Source organism: Diadema antillarum, unplaced genomic scaffold, assembly GCF_040938485.1.
Source record: "Diadema antillarum isolate AM-2024a unplaced genomic scaffold, OU_Dant_1.0 seq00000643_RagTag, whole genome shotgun sequence".
Classification (NCBI taxonomy): Eukaryota; Metazoa; Echinodermata; class Echinoidea; order Diadematoida; family Diadematidae; genus Diadema; species Diadema antillarum.
Genome location: NW_027271557.1, coordinates 1,185,037 through 1,202,849, shown reverse-complemented (window position 1 = coordinate 1,202,849; position 17,813 = coordinate 1,185,037). Strand labels below are relative to the sequence as shown.

The window sequence follows — 17,813 nt, the reverse complement described above, 5'->3', positions numbered from 1 at the left end:
GAGCAGTTCCATCCATGCCCACTAAAATGCTTTTTGTCGAGAACTGCATTCCGAAAGCAAAAACTCGACGCACATGTTAACATTATTGTTCAGCTTCAATGTATTCTTTACCTCGTGTTCATGTTTGTGTTCACCTCGTGTTATCTTGTAAGAAAAAACAAAGACAAAAACAAAAACAAACAAATAAAAACCTTGTGCATTCGGCAATAATGCTTCAGAAACCACTTCGTAATGTATTCACGTAAATATTTGCATGTAAATTATGATACTTATTCTGAACTGAATATTTGATATTGAGTATACTATGATGAGGTGTACGTGTATTTGTGTGAGCGTGCGTGTGTGTGTGTGTGCACGCTGTTTTCGAATGCGGAAAAGTTGATTAATCGCACTGTCATTTATGTTATTTTTCCTATTCAAGAACAGTACTTTTGACAGTCACTCGATGGATGTTGGATTCGTCACAAAAATCAGGCATCTAGATTTTTAAAAATAGATTTAGTCTGTAAAGCATATCATACAGTACCTGTACTCTGAGCGTAGAAGTGCCGTCTTTGTTTTCTGTATAATTTAATGCGATTGCATATGAATAACTGAGAAGTTACTGCCTGATATTCACATAATGAATTGTGTTAAATTGCGATTGGTCCCTTTAGTTCTCGATGTTGGAAACAAATTCGAGCCAGGTAGTGTGCCGTGTGCAAAAAGAAAGAAAAAGAAATCTTGGCAAACGCATATTGAAATCAAGACCCGGATGTTCTCCGAAGAGAGATGTAATTTTGCGTAGTTATTGTTTATGCACTAGCAAAGACAAAAAAAAAAAAAAAAGAAAGAGAGAAAAGAATAAATTAATATGAATATCTATGACTATTCATGAGTATATGAATATGAAGGAAATCTGAGCCGAGAGTGAAGGAAAAGACGAGCTTACAAGGCGACGAGGCGTGTATACATTTGTCGACTGTCTGTGTGTGTGTTTGTGTAAAATGTCAGTACTTCAGATAGATTTATGAATACAAACCACATTATCACAGTACTTCTATGAATTGACCTGTGTGTATGCTCGAAAGAGCAATTTGCTTCATGCTTAGTAAGTTAAAGATACATGTATTAAGTGTTACAAAGATTATATAGTGAGCTAGCATGAAATGATGCGTAACGTTGAAAGGGTGGTTTTTTTTTAGGCTACACGATTCCTCAAGTGAACGTACTTGTCAGCGATCTGATGAAGAAATAGAAATCAATGTTTTCTGTTAAGAACCACCTTGATAGTTATCAGCTGGACGGCAGTCTTCAAATACATGTATCACTTTGCTGTTTTCTTTTTTATGCACTGTCACTCTCTGTCCTAAAACACTTATAGCTATCCTAAGAATATTTTCAGCATTTTGAATCTCGTTGCATTGTGAAGAGTAACATTTGACTTATTAAGAATCATCCAGATTTGCTATATGAGACCGGCAGTTCTCTTTCTTCGTGTGTTTGTTGTTTTCCGTGAAAGCAGCAAACAAAATGTATTTACATACATAAATAAAGAACAACGTAATCTGACATCTTATTAAGTAGTTTGCAAGCCCAACTGAGATTTCCCATGGCATGGTAGTTTTAGCATAGAGAAATTTAGGCGTTATTTCTACTTTCCTTGCATTTTTCACCAGGCATTCAATTGTTAACTCTCTTGGAGGAGTCTGCGCCTTTGAATATTTCTACAACAATAGTATGGCGCTATACAAATACTGTGGATCATCATTGTGTGTGTGTGTGTGTGTGTCAGCGGACGACATGCATGCAGACATGCACGTCTGCCATGGAAGCGTTTTCATTACGTCATTGCGGAGCATTTATCGTGGGTCGCACGTATTCTTCCTTGTACCGCATTACCATGTATGACAAAATTCGTTAGCTACAATGCACATCATTGTGTTTGAAGAGCACTACTCAATCAGTAACAGCAATCTGTGTTTCATTGACAGTAGCCTACTTGTCTTTACGTTCACATTACGGACGGCTTCCTTGGGCTACATTATGGTGTGGGAAGGGTGGCCTGGCTCCGATGTATTATCTGAGAACCTCATAACGAATTGTGTACATGTCGACCGTTAAATATTGAGCGTATGCTTCGATGTACATACTGTATTCGCTGATTGGTGCTGTACGTGGTTTTCGATTGTGCCCCGGTGGACAGCGAATGAATCGGGCCCCCGTCAAGCATCCCCCTCATACCGGGGCCCTGTTTCATAAAGCTGTTCGTTAAGTTACGAACAACTTTCGAGCGACTGGTGATCAGTTCTTGTGCTGAATGATGGTAATTCTAACAAGCATAGCATATCAGAACTGATCACCAGTCGCTCGTAAGTTGTTCGTAACTTTACGAACAGCTCTATGAAAAAGGGCCTGGGTCTTTCAGTGTCAGCAAAGATTCAAGCATATGCTTTGTATGCAAGTCTCCCGTAAAGCCAGTTTATATACAACCAGTCATCACATGTACTACTTTAGTATTTGCCTAGATACTTTATTAAATTATCACCTGTCAATTTCTTGTCATTGTGTATTTACAGTAAAACCACAATATAAACAATGTGGACACTTTTTTATATGAAGACTGTCACATCGAAATTTGAATTAAAAAAACATTTCGCACAGAAAATATAACACGTGTACTTCTCCTTATTCAAACATTGATGTACCAAATGAAAGAAAGTTATTATTCAGAGGGGTGAAGGTTCAAGTGTGATTTTCTTCAATTTGTCTCCCTCTACAAATTAAATTTGTTAAGATCGCAATTGCTGATCTGTAAATTAACAAACATGTCGGAAAATGGTATACCACCTTTGAAAAGCAACGGGGTTTGTTAAGTGGAGTATTTCGTAATGCTGCATGCCGAAAAAAAAATCAAGTGCAGTAGATTGAGGATGATATTGCCTTTATCTGAAATGTAGACAATGATTGTTTTTCAATAGACCTTTGACCACATTTCAGTTTGAAAAAGCTTTATATTAGAAGCTACATAGAATTATTATGACTGAAATGCACCGAACCTCGGCGTATTGCAAGACGACAAATCGTGAAAGTCGAATCTATGAAAATGATTGTGAGCAGTCCAGAAATGTTCTCTTATTTTCTTCGGTATTTTGTTATCTTCGGTGTATAAGTCGACATTCCCCCAATTAAATTCGATTCTCCGGTTTTCAGAGAGGGAGAGAGATGGGGGTGGGGGGAGGGGGAGGGGGTACAGAGATGGAGGGGGGGGGGGGTACAGAGATGGAGAGGCAGTAAGAGGATGAGAGGGAGAGAGGTCAAAGGTTATATAGACAGATGCATGCATGTGCATTGTACGTGTACAATGATATCAAGATACTCTATTTATTTCAGTGCTGATCAAAATGACTTCTACGCGAGTCCAATAATATCACGGATATGTAATTCGATATATAAAAACAAAACAGACACTACATACAATATGCACGCTCAGTACCAGTATAATTATGTGCAGGTAGTTATCACCAGGTATGAATCTCCGGAAATTTATCTTCTCGAACAGAAACGGAACAAAAAATGAGAGGAATTATGCTTCAACACAGAAACCTTTGGTATTAGAGCTGTTGCACAAAAGAGCACAATGGAATTAGATTATCATAATGCCTGAGCCCTGATCCACAGGTAGATTAAATATATTGCTAATCACATAAAATTCTATGACCTGTAGAAATGATGAAAGTTACTGTTGGAAAAAGAAAACCACCAAACAATCTTCAGGCACAACTGCTTTAAAATCCTGCATCATTCATCTATAGAACGCCAATGAGTTGCACATAAATAATGCTGCATATCAGTGGCAGCATACTATTTTGGAGTGGCAGTTTGTACATAATTTTTAGAAAACGATGAAAAAGAAGTGAACTCATTCACCTACATTTCTATGTCGCATTATCAACAAAACGCAGACCATGCATTTACAATAGGCACTTTAACCATGTGCCGTATAGCAACAATACATACACATTCAATTCGTATGACAGTTTGTTCGACTTTAATGCGCAGAATTCGTAAATTACTGGCCGAAATTTCAGTACATACACCCACTGTTTAAACTAAATTCATTCCGTTGTAAAAACGAGGTAGCATTGTGTTGATTACACTATTTCAGGCCATCACAATAATCAAACTGAGATCAATTTTGTCCATACAGACTAAAAAATATTATAACCATAACGTCAACTGTGGTGTTTACTATTACATTGACAGCGCTCAGCGCTGAATCTGTGCATTGTTACAGAAAATAGGCAAGGTATACCACTATGATATTACACTACACACAATACTTTCAACTTTTGAGTCTAAACGTAGTTAAAATATCATGTTAATTCGCTGACTGGACTTAGACAGTCTCTTACTTATGTTTCTTTTCTTCTCATTCAGCACAAATATATCCACGTATGTATACACGAACTATAGATCTCACAGTATGAAATGATTTCATCATCAAAATGAAATTTACAATATATCGAGTTTACTAATTTCATACCGTATATGTTTTAATTTTCCATCTGTAAAACGGCTGGATAGTCCATTTTATTATTCAGCTACACTAGTTGGTCTCCCATGGAGTTCAGTTGTGAGCACTTGGAGCAGACCACTTCACCGGGTTATTATTCACTCTGCTCTTTTATATGACGCATGAATGAAGCAGGATCATTATTTTACGTGCGCACGTCGTGTCTCTGTCTCAAACACGGGGCCTCTATTTCCAATCCGAGGGAAAAGTTTCTTTATACTGCTCTATTACTGTTACGTTACAACTTGCGTAGAGAGTCCAAACTAGAGGGGAGGCATTTTTAATCATCTTCGACTGTAAAGGTAAAAAGCACAGCTTTAAAGTCCTAACCGATTTTCCTACAGTTTGCATAAAGTGTTTCACCCGTCTTTCCTCATTCGATGAATCCACGTTTGGGTAAATCTTCCTATACAACCTACAAGCAAACCTCGATACACGTTCTGCCACATTATTACACTGCTGTTGACGTTTTCATCGTAGATCATTGCTCAAGTTAACTACAAGTAGATAACTCTCACTGGAATTCTATTCATAGATTGACAGTAAAGCCAACCTGTGTCTGTATGAAATAATCTTTTAAACCTTCAATGTATACCGACATTATCATTTTGCGCATGTTCATTTTTTTTTTATTGACTCAAGTTTTACCAACTAGCGTCTTACAAAGTCGAACCTATATCAATCACTGTTTCGTGCACACCACAGAATCTACAAGCTTCAGACAATTCTAAACCTCACTAATGTGACATTTCCTAAATGTACTCCGGTGCAAAGTCATTACATTACAAAAATACAAAAACACACAATGCGAAACAAGATTAATTCAACTTCCGGCACAAATGAATGTTCTTGCGAAGAGCTGTGTCAATTTCCGCCACTCTTCTGACGACACGAAAGTCTTTAGTCACTCTTCTGTTTGGGTCTAAAGCAGATGCGTTTGCAGCACCGACAGCAACACCGACAGAGGAAGAATGCGACGACGACTACGGATGCGATCACGGCCAGCAGGAAGGCTGCGACGTCGATGAGGTGCCTCTGGACGAAGCTGAGCTCGAGAGAAGGATTCCGCATGTACTCGCCGCCATGTCGCATCACGTGGGTCACCCAGAATGCGGCGCGATCGCCGGGATGCATGTCGCGGCTGCGCAGGATCTCGGAATTGCGCTTCGCCACTTGCGCGAAGCTGAATGACAAATGATTCACAAACAAACGTAATATTATGACGTCACTTCCAATGGACCAGAAAATTCTTTCTGATGGAGACTGACAGAGCAGCTGTTAATAGTTATCGTGATGATAATAATTACTAGAAAGCTCGACATGACTATCATGCTCATTACCTTCAAAACGAGACGAAAAACCAATCTATTAGGCAACACTTTATTTACACTTTGATTATAGTGCTGGTTTTTACTTCATTTTATTTGGAGTACTGTTTAATTATTGTTATATTTTGTACATACCATAGAGACGAAAATGTAACATGTGCTAAAAAAGTAGAATTATTATCGTCATAATTTTACTACCACCGACTGGCAATGCTAATGCTACTACTACTACTACTACTCCTACTACTACTACTACAGCATCAATATATCATTATAATGATGATGATGACGATGATAATAATAATGATAATGATAATAATAATAATAATAATAATAGTAATAATAGTAGTAGTAATAATAATAATAATGATAATAATAATGATAATAATAATAATGATAATAATAACAATATTATTATTATCATTATCATTGTTATTATTATCATTTGATTTTAATAGTCCTATGATTTTCCTTTTTCATGATGTCGGTAATTCACCTGTCGTTGTTCAAGATCGTGTGGATTGCCGTGTGAAGTCGCTCCGTCGTCACTTCCGATTTGTCGACGGTGAGACCGAAGCCGCGGTGCACGGCGCGAGTCGCCGCGTCGACGGCGTCGCCGCCCAGCGGAATGATGATGACGGGCACCCCGTGAAACTGGGACTCGTAGAAGCCGTTGTTGCCCCCCTGGGAGATGAAGAGGCGAGTCTTCGGGTGTCCTGTAGGATGCCATATTTTGGGGAGAAGATAATATAAGAGATTGCATAAGTGCAAAAAAATTCCTTCATCTTTCTGTCTTGATAAATACACGAATGGACAAACAAATCGATCGATAAATCAATCAATCAATCAATCAATCAATCAATCAATCAATCAATCAATCAATCAATCAATCAACCAATCGATAAGAAGTAAATAAACAAAAGAAAGATGAATGGATGAGTAAATACGTAAGGGATGAATAAACACATAACTGAATAAATAAATCAATACATATATATGAATATTCAAATAGATAATAACCAAATAAATAAATGAATGAATAAGTAGACGGATAGATAAATGAAACGAATGAAAATGTAGTAGGTGACAACTTTATGTGGGACAAATACATGCATATCTAAATAGATGATGAAGACATAGTGGATGGTAAATGAAGCTGTGTGGATTTACCCAAGATGTCGTTCTGTGGTAACCATGGGAGCGTTTTCACGTTGCTAGGCAACTTAAAGGGAGGAGTCGTGCTCATCTGCCACAGAACTTTCTGGGGGAATTTCCCGAGAGCCTCGGCGAATGGCTGGAGCCAGCCGACCCGTATCTGATGGGCGTAGGTCCCGAGGGTGAACAGAATGACCCCGTGCTCTCCCGACGACTCCATAAAGTCCTCCAACTCCTGTATCCATGACAACAGAACTCCTGGTTAAGACTTTCACGCGGGTTGTCGTTGCCAATCCACGATTTACAGTTGTATATCTCTTCCCCATTATTAATAATATAAAGAAAATGATATATCCCTTGATTGCAATGACATAATCCCTGACACAAAATTACTTTTATTATTCTTATTACCAACATTGCAACATCATGATTGTTAATTTTGTCATTACATTTTGTATTATAATTAAAACTCACACCTGAATATCAAACATATTCAGAAGTCATAGACATATAAACAGGAGTTCTCAGTACATTATCATGTAAATAATACATATAATTCGTGTCGGCAAAATCTTTTAGTATACAGGTGGAGGAGACCGTTGTCAATAAGCAAATCGTTTGAATTGGACAACGGCCTCTAAACATTACGGCTTGGAACAATTCTACTTTTTTTTTAATTGAAGGAAAAGAACAAATACACATTAATAAATAACGCTAAACGTTTCAAGTATTTTGAAGATCATTTTGACCGAAAAGGACAAAACAAGGTGGATAATGAGTTTTATTTATGTACATTAATGTAATAGTGTGTGTATGTGTGTGTGGAGTGGGGGTGGGGTGGGAATACATTGTTCTCTGCTGAAACGTCTGTTTACCCTGCACTACATTCCCTTCCCACAACCCCGTCCCCCTGTGCCCTCATTTCCTTTTCTCATTCCACCCCAACCCTTACCCCTTTCGCCTCCTAACCTACCCCTTACCCTGTTCCCCTCTGAATCGACTGCCTTAACCCATTCCCCTCCAAATCCACCTCTTTAACCTTTCTTCTCCCAGTCCACACCATAGCATTACCCTTTAAAATCCCAAATCACACGCTTACCCTTTCCTAACCAAAGCAATTACCTTTCGAATCCACCCCTTGCTCTTTTCCCTTTCAACCTAACCTCTTACCCTCCAAATTTACACCCACTTAACTCGTCCAATTACATTCCCATGATCCAAGTGCGGAACATTGGAAACTAAAGATACTTTCACAAAATTTCATGATATAGTAAAAGACTATAAGGTCCTTTCCTTTCATCGGCCTCTGACGGAACGGCTTCTGGAAGTCATTCTATTTCGGAATTATGGATGTAATAAAATACCAGAAAAAATTTAGCAAAAACTTTCTCAGCCCCACATGGACTTCTTCACTCTGAGTTTCATTATATACGTTCCGAGATAAGCGTTCACCTCTGGCAACGCTCCGGCGGGTTTCGCCGTGATCCCGCCGATGGGAATGATATTCGGATACACAGCCGCTGGGTACTCGATCCCAAACTCGAAGTTGAAGAGGAAGAGCGACGGGTAGGTGGCGATGAGCTCCATGGCGGTGCCGGGCAGGTCCGGGCGGATGGCGAGGCGTTGGCGCAGCTCGTCGAAGGGACTGATGAAGAACGTGAGGATGATTTTGATGGCCTCATGAGCCAGCACGTTGACGACCCGCTGTGAACGACGAGGCGGAAGAAGGGGAGATAAGGAGGGGGGTGGGGGGGGGGGTGGGTGGAGGAAATATAAGGGTAATTGTATCCAAGCGGTAATTACCCCCAGAGGGCAATTAACCCCCCCCCCCCCCCGGCTAAATACTGGTTAGTGGTAAGGTTAGCGTAAAGATTAGGGTTAGGTTTAGGGTTAGGAGTTTGGGTTAGGGTTAGGATTAGGTTCAGGATTATGATTAGGATTAGGATTAGGATTAGGTTTTGGATTAGGATTAGGGTCAAGGGAAGGGTCCGGGGTAATTGCCCAGGGGGTAACTGCCCAGGGGGTTATTGCCCTAGACCCGTATCCACGAATAGAGGATGTATGTTGTGCTACATAAAGATAGTGACAAATAATGAAATAATCTTGGGTCTTGCTATTATTGTCAGTGTTCTTCATCATTACTCCAAAATCAAAACGGGCTTCATAGATGGTAAAAGAATGATTTTGGAGATGGCAGATGAACTATAATCAAAATGTAGTAACAACAGTCGAATCTTAATGTTGGGTTTCATTTCTGCAGCACTTTCCTTTTGATGCTTTCGTGTCATCATCAAACCATTGACCGTAACATTACGTTGTTACATGTTTCAGTTGGTTAATAAATATCAATCAAAGTTAACGACGACATTGATAATCATCATCTTGTCATTATCGACGGCATCTAGGTCTGGTCTCGTTGTGATCATGTTGATCAGATATTATTATGCTAGTCAGTAAAGGCTATAATCAATGGTCACACAACTATAGGGCTAACGATGGCGATGGTAATACATATACATCTATATTTGAAGGCATCATTCCTACCATCATGACTCTATATTGTCATCCTCTTTAAAAAGTGCCCACATGTCAAATCGCTCATACAACGCAACACTTATGTAAATACAATGTCTAAGTACAATATCTGTCATGTACACAGTCGTTACATGCATAGCTTAGTCTGAAAAAACAAACAAACAAACAAACAAAACAAACTAGCTGTGGTTCTTCTCATCTGGTGCAGTTGAACTTAGAGAACAAGACATGACAAGATTATAAATCAAACACTACTTTAAAAAAATCAGTCATTCACACAAACCTAGTTCCCTTTGAAAACGAAGTGAGCTCTTATAATATATACATAACGATCAATTAAATATCATATTGTAAGAATGAAGAGAGAAAAAGAAGAGTCAGCTATCAACAAGCTCTGCAAAATCATCAACGAAGACAAGCGGACGTTACTTACCTGAAAGAACGACATGTCCGGCCTGAAGCCCGTCATGCCCGTGGGCATGAGGGCGAGGTTGGTGGGGTTGCCGACCTGGGACCCAGCGAGATCGAGTGCAGCCATCGGGTTCGACATGATGGCCATCGTGTCTAGCTTCATCGCGAGGAAGAGACTGCACGTCCAGATCTGGTCGTAGACGACGGCGCTGAAGTTGCCGTGCTCGAGCCGGTGCATGACGTCGGGGTTCCTGACCAGCAGGTCCTCGCAGTCGTCGACGTTTCCCTGTCGCTGGGACATGGTGAGATTGTAGAAGAATCGCGCCCCCAACGGTTCTAGCGCGATCTGATGATCAAACAAACGCATGGGAGACAAAAAAAAAAAAACAACAAAACATAGAAAAGAAAACATAATATTTCAATAAGTACACACATTCAAATATACAGAAAAAAAGGATAAATTTGGTTTTGTGCATATACAATGGTCTCTGAGGCTGTCCCATTTTATTAGGTGATCCGAGTATCCTCTCGGATCACCTTCTGTATCTGTACTGATTCTTTGTTTTTCGTCTTCTTTTTTTTCTTCTTTCTCCTCAAAAGTTGTGCAGACGTAAACTCAGAAAGTCCTCTGCCTATCAATTTCAAACTCATGCCATGTATGTATCATGTCCTAAAGACAACAAATCTATTGTATCATTGTGATCAGTCGACCGTGACGTCACTATGACGTCATTATATGAAAACACATTCTCAATCATATCTCATTAATGGAATGGAATTTTTCGATGAAATTTACGTTACATATATACTTTAAATTATGCGCATTCTACTCATGTTCTCAAAATTCACATTTTTTCTTAGAACGTGCGCGTACGCGCGCGTTGAAATATTTGTAAGCTCAAATCGAGCTCAAATTTTTTTGCACACGTTTCAGACCATTTGGAGCATTTTTTGAAAAATTGAAAAAAAATTGGACGGACGCGTACGCGCGCGCACATATACGCACGCACAGCTCATATGCAATAGAAATTTCCCATTTTTTACATTTATCGGATGCCTGAAATGTCAAGGAATATTTTTACCAAGTTTCAAGTCAATCCGACTCAATATGACGTCATACGGGCCCGTCAAAGTTGAAATTCCGCGCGTGCGTCAATGGCGATATACAGTGCAACAATGCCAAAAAATTTACAATTTACAAAACAATTTTAAATCCGATTTTACTCGTCAGGATGGACGGTAATCCCCCATTTTCTTTACATATTCTGAAAGCTAATGAGTTGTACATGAAGAGTTTGTTCGCAAAAACCGATAAGTCCATTTTTGAATATTTTAAAGTACGGTGTCTGTCGTAAAGTACTAAATAACACCTTTTAAATGATATATTGGTCACTACGAAGTAAAGGTACATTATTGAAGTTATGGTCAAAAGAAGCAAAAATGTTCTTATTATTCTCTTTATTTTTCTTGACCTTTAATCGCAAATATCTCCATTTGGCAAATATGGACTTATCGGTTTTTGCGAACAAACTCTTCACATGTTATTTCATGGGTTGGCGAGGCTGGAAAAATGATGAAAAGATATCAAATTTCTTAATAAAGTAAAAAAAGTAAATTTTCAAAATGACGTCATCAAATTTCAAGTTCACTCAAGCGTATCTCACTTATTCTTTCGTTGATTATCGTCCAAATTTCGATATTTTGTGGCTTATTAAATTATGGTCTTTTAGTCATAAAATAACAACATTTTGATTGGATGACGGCATTACCTCGTAAAAAGGGATTGAAAGTAACATTGTCAAATTTCACCAGTTTACGTGTTATCTCTATGGGAGTGCAGTTTTTATGGAAATGAAAACTGACATGACTATCTTTATCGAGCACTAGCTCACTTATGTTTCGGTGAATTTCTCCCAGATTTTAGTATGTTGTAGCTGAGACTTTGGGCTATGAATGTGCCCTTCGTTTTTTCATACGGAGTCGGCATCACGTCCAAAAACTTGGTTGAAATTAAAGCTTATCTTCGATGTATTGAAATATTTCTTTCTTTCTGCAACTTTCTTTGCAATAACTCAAGAAAAACATACCCTATTACCACCATATTTTGCACATGTTTAGTTCATGTCAGGCACATTATTTCACAAAATAACAACTACTTGATCAGACACCACCTTGGGTATGTAAATTAGGGTCAAAGGTCATAAATGTTTCATCCTGTATCTTGGTGAATACATGTCCTATCTTTCCCATATTTTGCACACGTAAAGACCATGTTACAAGGATCATTTCACAAGATAATCATTTTTGGCTCAGAGGCCATCTTGTCTGTGCAATGTGGGGTCAAAGGTCATATGTACTTCTTCCTGTATCTTCGTTACGACGTGTTATCTCTATGGGAGGGAATTTTTCTAGATGTGAAAATTGACATGATTGTCTTTATCGACGACTAGCTCACTTACCCTTTGGTGAATTTCTTCCAGATTTTAGTATGTTGTAGCCAATCTAATACCCTTTAAGTTTTGTTCATCAAAGTTTTAATCGGATGATGTCTTCACCTCGTGAAAATGGATATAATGTAACCTTGTCAAATTTAACCAGTTTACGTGTTATCTGTATGGGAGGGAATTTTTCTGGAAATGAAAATTGACATGACGGTCTTTATCGAGCACTAGCTCACTTACTCTTCGGTGAATTTCTCCCAGATTTTAATATGTTGTAGCTGAGACTTTGGGCTATCGTCAATTTTCTCTCCATTTTTTCATACGACGCCGAGATCACGTCAAAAAACTTGGTTGAAATCAAACTTATCTTCGATGTATTGAGATATTTCTTTCTTTCTGCAACTTTCTTTGCAATAACTCAAGAAAAAAAAAAACCTCTATCATCCCCATATTTTGCACATGTTTAGTTCATATCACGTACATTATTTCATAAAATAACAACTACTTGATCAGACACCATCTTGGGTATGTAAATTAGGGTCAAAGGTCATAAATGTTTCAACCTGTATCTTAGTGAATACATGTCCTATCTTTCCCATATTTTGCACATGCAAAGACCATGTTACAAGAATCATTTCACAAAATAACCACTTTTTGCTCAGATGCCATCTGGCTATGCAAAGTTGGGTCAATGGTCAAATATACTTCATTCTGTATCTTCGTTATTGTGTATACCGAATTTGGTACCAAAGATGGCAGACCTGACTCTCTTTTCTAAATGAGAATCCAAATATCACACGGCCAATGTCTCTAAACACAGATGAAACCTATATGGTCATGCCTATTGCGATCAGGACTCGAATCATTGATTAAAAAAAAATCGGATCACCTAATTTGTCAGTCTTGACAAATTCCAAGTCTAGTTGTTTTTGTACTCCTTTTGTCTCTATCTCTTTAATAATTCAATTGATAAGCTACATGGAGAGGTTACAGACTACGGTAAGTAATTTGAATGGAGGGGGACCTTGAGAATGGTTTTTACCAATATGATTTTTTTTTACGTGTCGTAAAAACGTCATCAAAACGTCATTTCTTAACCAATATGTTGTCAAAAGACGTCAAAATATGGCGACATATTTTACGACATACCCTGATACAAAATATCTATGACGTTAATATGACGTCTTACATGATACGAAAAAGATGTACTGTGATGTCGATTGGGGTCGACAGGACTTTAAAAAGATATGACATAATTTGTACGAGTCTAATGTTTGCTTGTTTTTTTTTGTGGTATAAGGGACGTTATAAGGGCGTCAATTTCAACCAATAAGACGTCAAAAACGTCAAAATATGACGTCTTTTTCAGGACATTATTACGCTGTTACAAACTGTCGTCATAAAGACGTAAATATACATGAGCCTGACGTCTGAAATGACATAAAAAGACAAAAATATGATGCATTTTTTTTTTACTAGTCTTTGTTATCAGCTGCGTTAAACCTTCGAGAAAGTGCATTATTCAAGCCCTGACGTTGTGAGCATATTCCCATCACCGGAAGTCAGTCATTTGTTACGTCACCATCAGTTATTTAAAACAGCCCGAGCCCGAGGGGAGAAAACCAAATCAAACAAGATGAAGACAAAAAATGACAATGTTTATTGTGTTCACACAGGAATTCCATGTTTTGTAAGCTTAAATTTTGGCTCGCTCGTTGCGCTCGCTCGCCAAAATTCATATAAAGAGAAAAAAGAAGATAAGAACAAAACGTGATGATGACGTGGACAAAATGACAATGTATATTGTGTTCACACATGCCATCGTTAGAAGGCAAAATGTTACACGGAGCAGCGGCTGCAATTGTATTTCTTTCGTTCTGAAGCGATCGCCTATTGGATCGAACGAGGGCGCCAAAGGTGTCGAACATACGGGGGGGGGGGGGGGGCGCAAAAAACCAAATCAAACAAGATAAGAATAAAACGCGGAAATATACAAATTTCGGCTCACTCGCGCGTACTAATTTAGAGTATTTTTTTTTTTCGAGTCCTCAGTTTGTTGGTATAAATCGTTATCTATAAGGCCGTCACCATTAATTTTCTTGATTAGAATTGTAAGATCTAATAAGCAAAAAATGACAAGAATTCCATGTTTTGTAAACTGAAATACAGAAATTTTCGGCTCGCTCGCTAAAATTTCTCCAAAAAAAGGAGATAAGAACAAAACGTGATGATAGCGCGGAAAAATATACAAATTTTGGCTCACACGCGCGTACTAATTTGGAGTATTTTTTTCAAGTCCTCACTTTGTTGGTATAAATCGTTATCTATAGGGCCGTCACCATTAATGTTCTTGATTAGAATTGTAAGATTTAATAAGCAAAAAATGACAAGAATTCCATGTTTTGTAAAATGAAATATAAAAATTTTCGGCTCGCTCGCTGCGCTCGCTCGCCAAAATTTATCACACAAAAAAAGATAAGAACAAAACGTGATGATGACGCGGAAATATACAACATTTTTCGGCTCGCTCGCTGCGCTCGCTCGCCAAAATTTATCTAAATTTATTACATTTAAATCACCCTCAAAAAGACCCCTTTTAAGTGCTTGAAAAAGCATATCATGTAGACTTTTTTTAAAAAGTCCCTGCCGGGATGGGGTTGGGGTTGAACACTCTTTCAGAAATTAGGGGCGCAATTTTCGCGCTTGCCCCGGGCGCCGTTTTCCCTAGATACGCCACTGCATAACAGACATGCAGTGTATTACATTCGCACCTATTTCTCATATGGACTTCAAAGCAGGTCAAGGACTGCTACCGTTTTATCTTTAATGATATGCTACAAACTAACAGCCCTGTCGCTGCACGCAAGTGTCGCGCTTCGCACGGCACGGCGGCGTCTGGTCGGACTAGCTACAAACCTGAACAAATATAATGGACTATGAACGGAGGTCTTTCATTGATCCCATGCAGTATCACCGCCGCCACCTGACTACGTGCATCTTAATGAGTACATTCAGATGTTTCGACAATGGCTGCGTTTATCAACTTTCCCCAATTTAAACGACTTTCGAAAGCGCCGCTTGTTTTCGTCGGCTGCGTTTATCAACTTTCGATAGCCCTTTCCATAGCCCTTTCCATAGCCCTTTCGAGAGCCCTTTCCAAAGCCCTGACTGCCTGTACTATTAATGTGCCGCTTGTTTTCTAAGACGGGACGGCGAAAAGCAATTACCATCATAAAGACATATCTTTCTTTGAGAGTGACGAGTCATGATACAATGCCACATGAATCAATTGTCTTCCTATCTGTGAGGCAGCTCCAGTTTAGCACATACTTCAAATATTTCTGAGTAGCGGCATGAGACATGGGATCAAAGGGAATGAGACTGTTGTTACTCTATTTCTCAAACCTTGTTGGTGAGAGAAACACCTCCTTGTTCCAAGCATATGCGTGCATTACACACAGCTGTATGTATGCACCTGTGTACACGTACTCGAGTGCACTAATAACGTGGCGCGCGTCTTTTCAGTAACTGGAAACGCATGGTTGCGTAACCGCAGTAGGGCGACCTAAAGGGCTTTCAAAACAGCTTTGCGTTTATCAACTTCGAAAGGCTTTTACAAACAGGTTTCTGATAACCTGTTTAGGAAACCTGTCTGGATCGTCACAAATTTCGGGCTTTCGAAAAGGCTTTCCTAAAGGGCTTTCAAAACAGCTTTGCGTTTATCAACTCGTGAAAATTCCTTGAAAGCTGTTTGGATAACCTGTTTCTGCCGAGAAAGGAGAGTTGATAAACGCACCCTTTCGTAAAAGGCTTTCCTGAAGGGCTTTCAAAACAGCTTTGCGTTTATCAACTCGTAAAAATTCCTTGAAAGCTGTTTGGATAACCTGTTTCTGCCGAGAAAAGGAGTTGATAAACGCACCCAATGATGACTGTGTGAGTGTGCATCCTCATCACTGACACACGAATCCTTTCGCTCATTTCGGTCTTATTTGGCTGAGGTGCTTTTTCAGCCTCAACGGCCTTTGAATGAACAGCGATGATGGGGAGCAGCAAACCTCAAAACAAGTCAAAATAATATTTTGTGTCACAAAATTGGTGACTGAAGTGTACGCGTATGGAAACGCACGTAATGTTTCTTGATGGCAAGACGTACTTAGTACGTCATCTACGGTCACTGTCCATGTTTACTCTGAAACAACGTGCGGAAACTGAAAAATTAAATTACAAGTCACAATTAACGTGCAAAAGTATACATGTATTTGCTTTCTCTCGTAATACACGCACATTTCGTAAATGAAATTGCTTTACCGATTTTCCTATATACACTGCCACTGCACATGCATTTTCCTTGATTTAAGAGAGTTATCATCTTCTGCGCTTGATGTAAATTCAGATTTCTAGAGGCATTAGCCGTCTTGTTTTACCTGGTGCATAATGAGATCAAGCAGGAAAGCATATTATTTAAAACGTCTTTGCGATACTTTGACAGAAACAGGTGTATGAATACAATGAGCGATGAACGTCCATGTGTAGTAGGTCCATGCATGCTGCAAAGATAACATCTGTATAGGTGGTAACTATACACAGCCCAGTCGCTGTACATGGTACGTCGCATAGCGTAACAGCGTCTGGTCGGGCTTTATAGGTGGTAACTATAACATGTTGTGTATTATGTGCTTTATACGTTATTTTGATACCTTAGAATATCCCTTGTGACGCTCGCGTACAGCTTCCGGCGGGACAGAGTGGTTGAATATGATAAAATTCAGCTCCCGGTCGTCCGGGTTCTCTGCTCTATAAGCATATGCGTTGGAAAGTAGTACGGTCACGTTATGTCCATGTTTAGCGAGGTACTTCCCAATCGTTTTCCCGACGAAGTAGTGCGAGCCTTCTCCCACGCTGCACGATATCAGCACATTTTCCGCAAAGACTGAAGTGCACCCGATGAGCAGTACACAGAAACATACAGTCGGGACTGGGGTACGTTTCAGCAGAAGCATCATCATTGGCGATCTGAAGAGTAATCTTACAGGAAGAGGCGTGGCCGTAGTGTAGTCACAATTCAAGTTTACATGCGAGAGCTAATGCAGTTCGTGTTATTCAAGTGATATGCATTTCACGTGATAGGGTAAATGCTATTATTCAAGTTAACGACGAAATGATCATCATGTACGCGAACGCTGAGCGACGTCGTAACTAGCAGAAACACTAGCGCTCATCGCCTTCATTTACATGTCGTCGGTGATTATCAAAGATCGCACGTACACGGAATACGGTGCATACTGCATGTACAATTCATATGGAAGCAGAAATCTGTAGGTGATGTGCAGCGCTATAAATATAGTATCAAAGGGCAGAACCCGCGGAACTGTTTGATGTTCACGCCAG

At 39.2% G+C, this 17,813-nt stretch overlaps 1 protein-coding gene across 1 annotated transcript; it reads right to left on the bottom strand.

Annotated features, from left to right (window-relative positions):
- Window positions 1-5,185: 5,185 nt before the first annotated feature.
- LOC139736403 (UDP-glucuronosyltransferase 1-2-like) lies at window positions 5,186-17,602 on the bottom strand. Its single transcript, XM_071647154.1, has 6 exons — window positions 17,123-17,602; window positions 10,007-10,330; window positions 8,491-8,742; window positions 7,054-7,273; window positions 6,380-6,599; window positions 5,186-5,738 (listed from the first exon to the last, which is right to left on the bottom strand). Exons 1-6 carry the CDS (start codon window positions 17,429-17,431, stop codon window positions 5,456-5,458), a joined length of 1,608 nt encoding a protein of 535 aa, XP_071503255.1. The 5' UTR covers window positions 17,432-17,602; the 3' UTR covers window positions 5,186-5,455.
- Window positions 17,603-17,813: the final 211 nt, after the last annotated feature.

Bases quoted from the DNA above. Each gene is read 5' to 3' on its own strand.
- LOC139736403 (XM_071647154.1), bottom strand. From the start codon at position 17,431: ATGATGATGCTTCTGCTGAAACGTACCCCAGTCCCGACTGTATGTTTC. The intron at 8,743-10,006 runs GTAAGTAACGTC...CGTCGTTCACAG, and splicing joins CGGACATGTCGTTCTTTCAG to CGGGTCGTCAACGTGCTGGC. The intron at 7,274-8,490 runs GTGAACGCTTAT...TCATGGATACAG, and splicing joins CCGCCGGAGCGTTGCCAGAG to GAGTTGGAGGACTTTATGGA.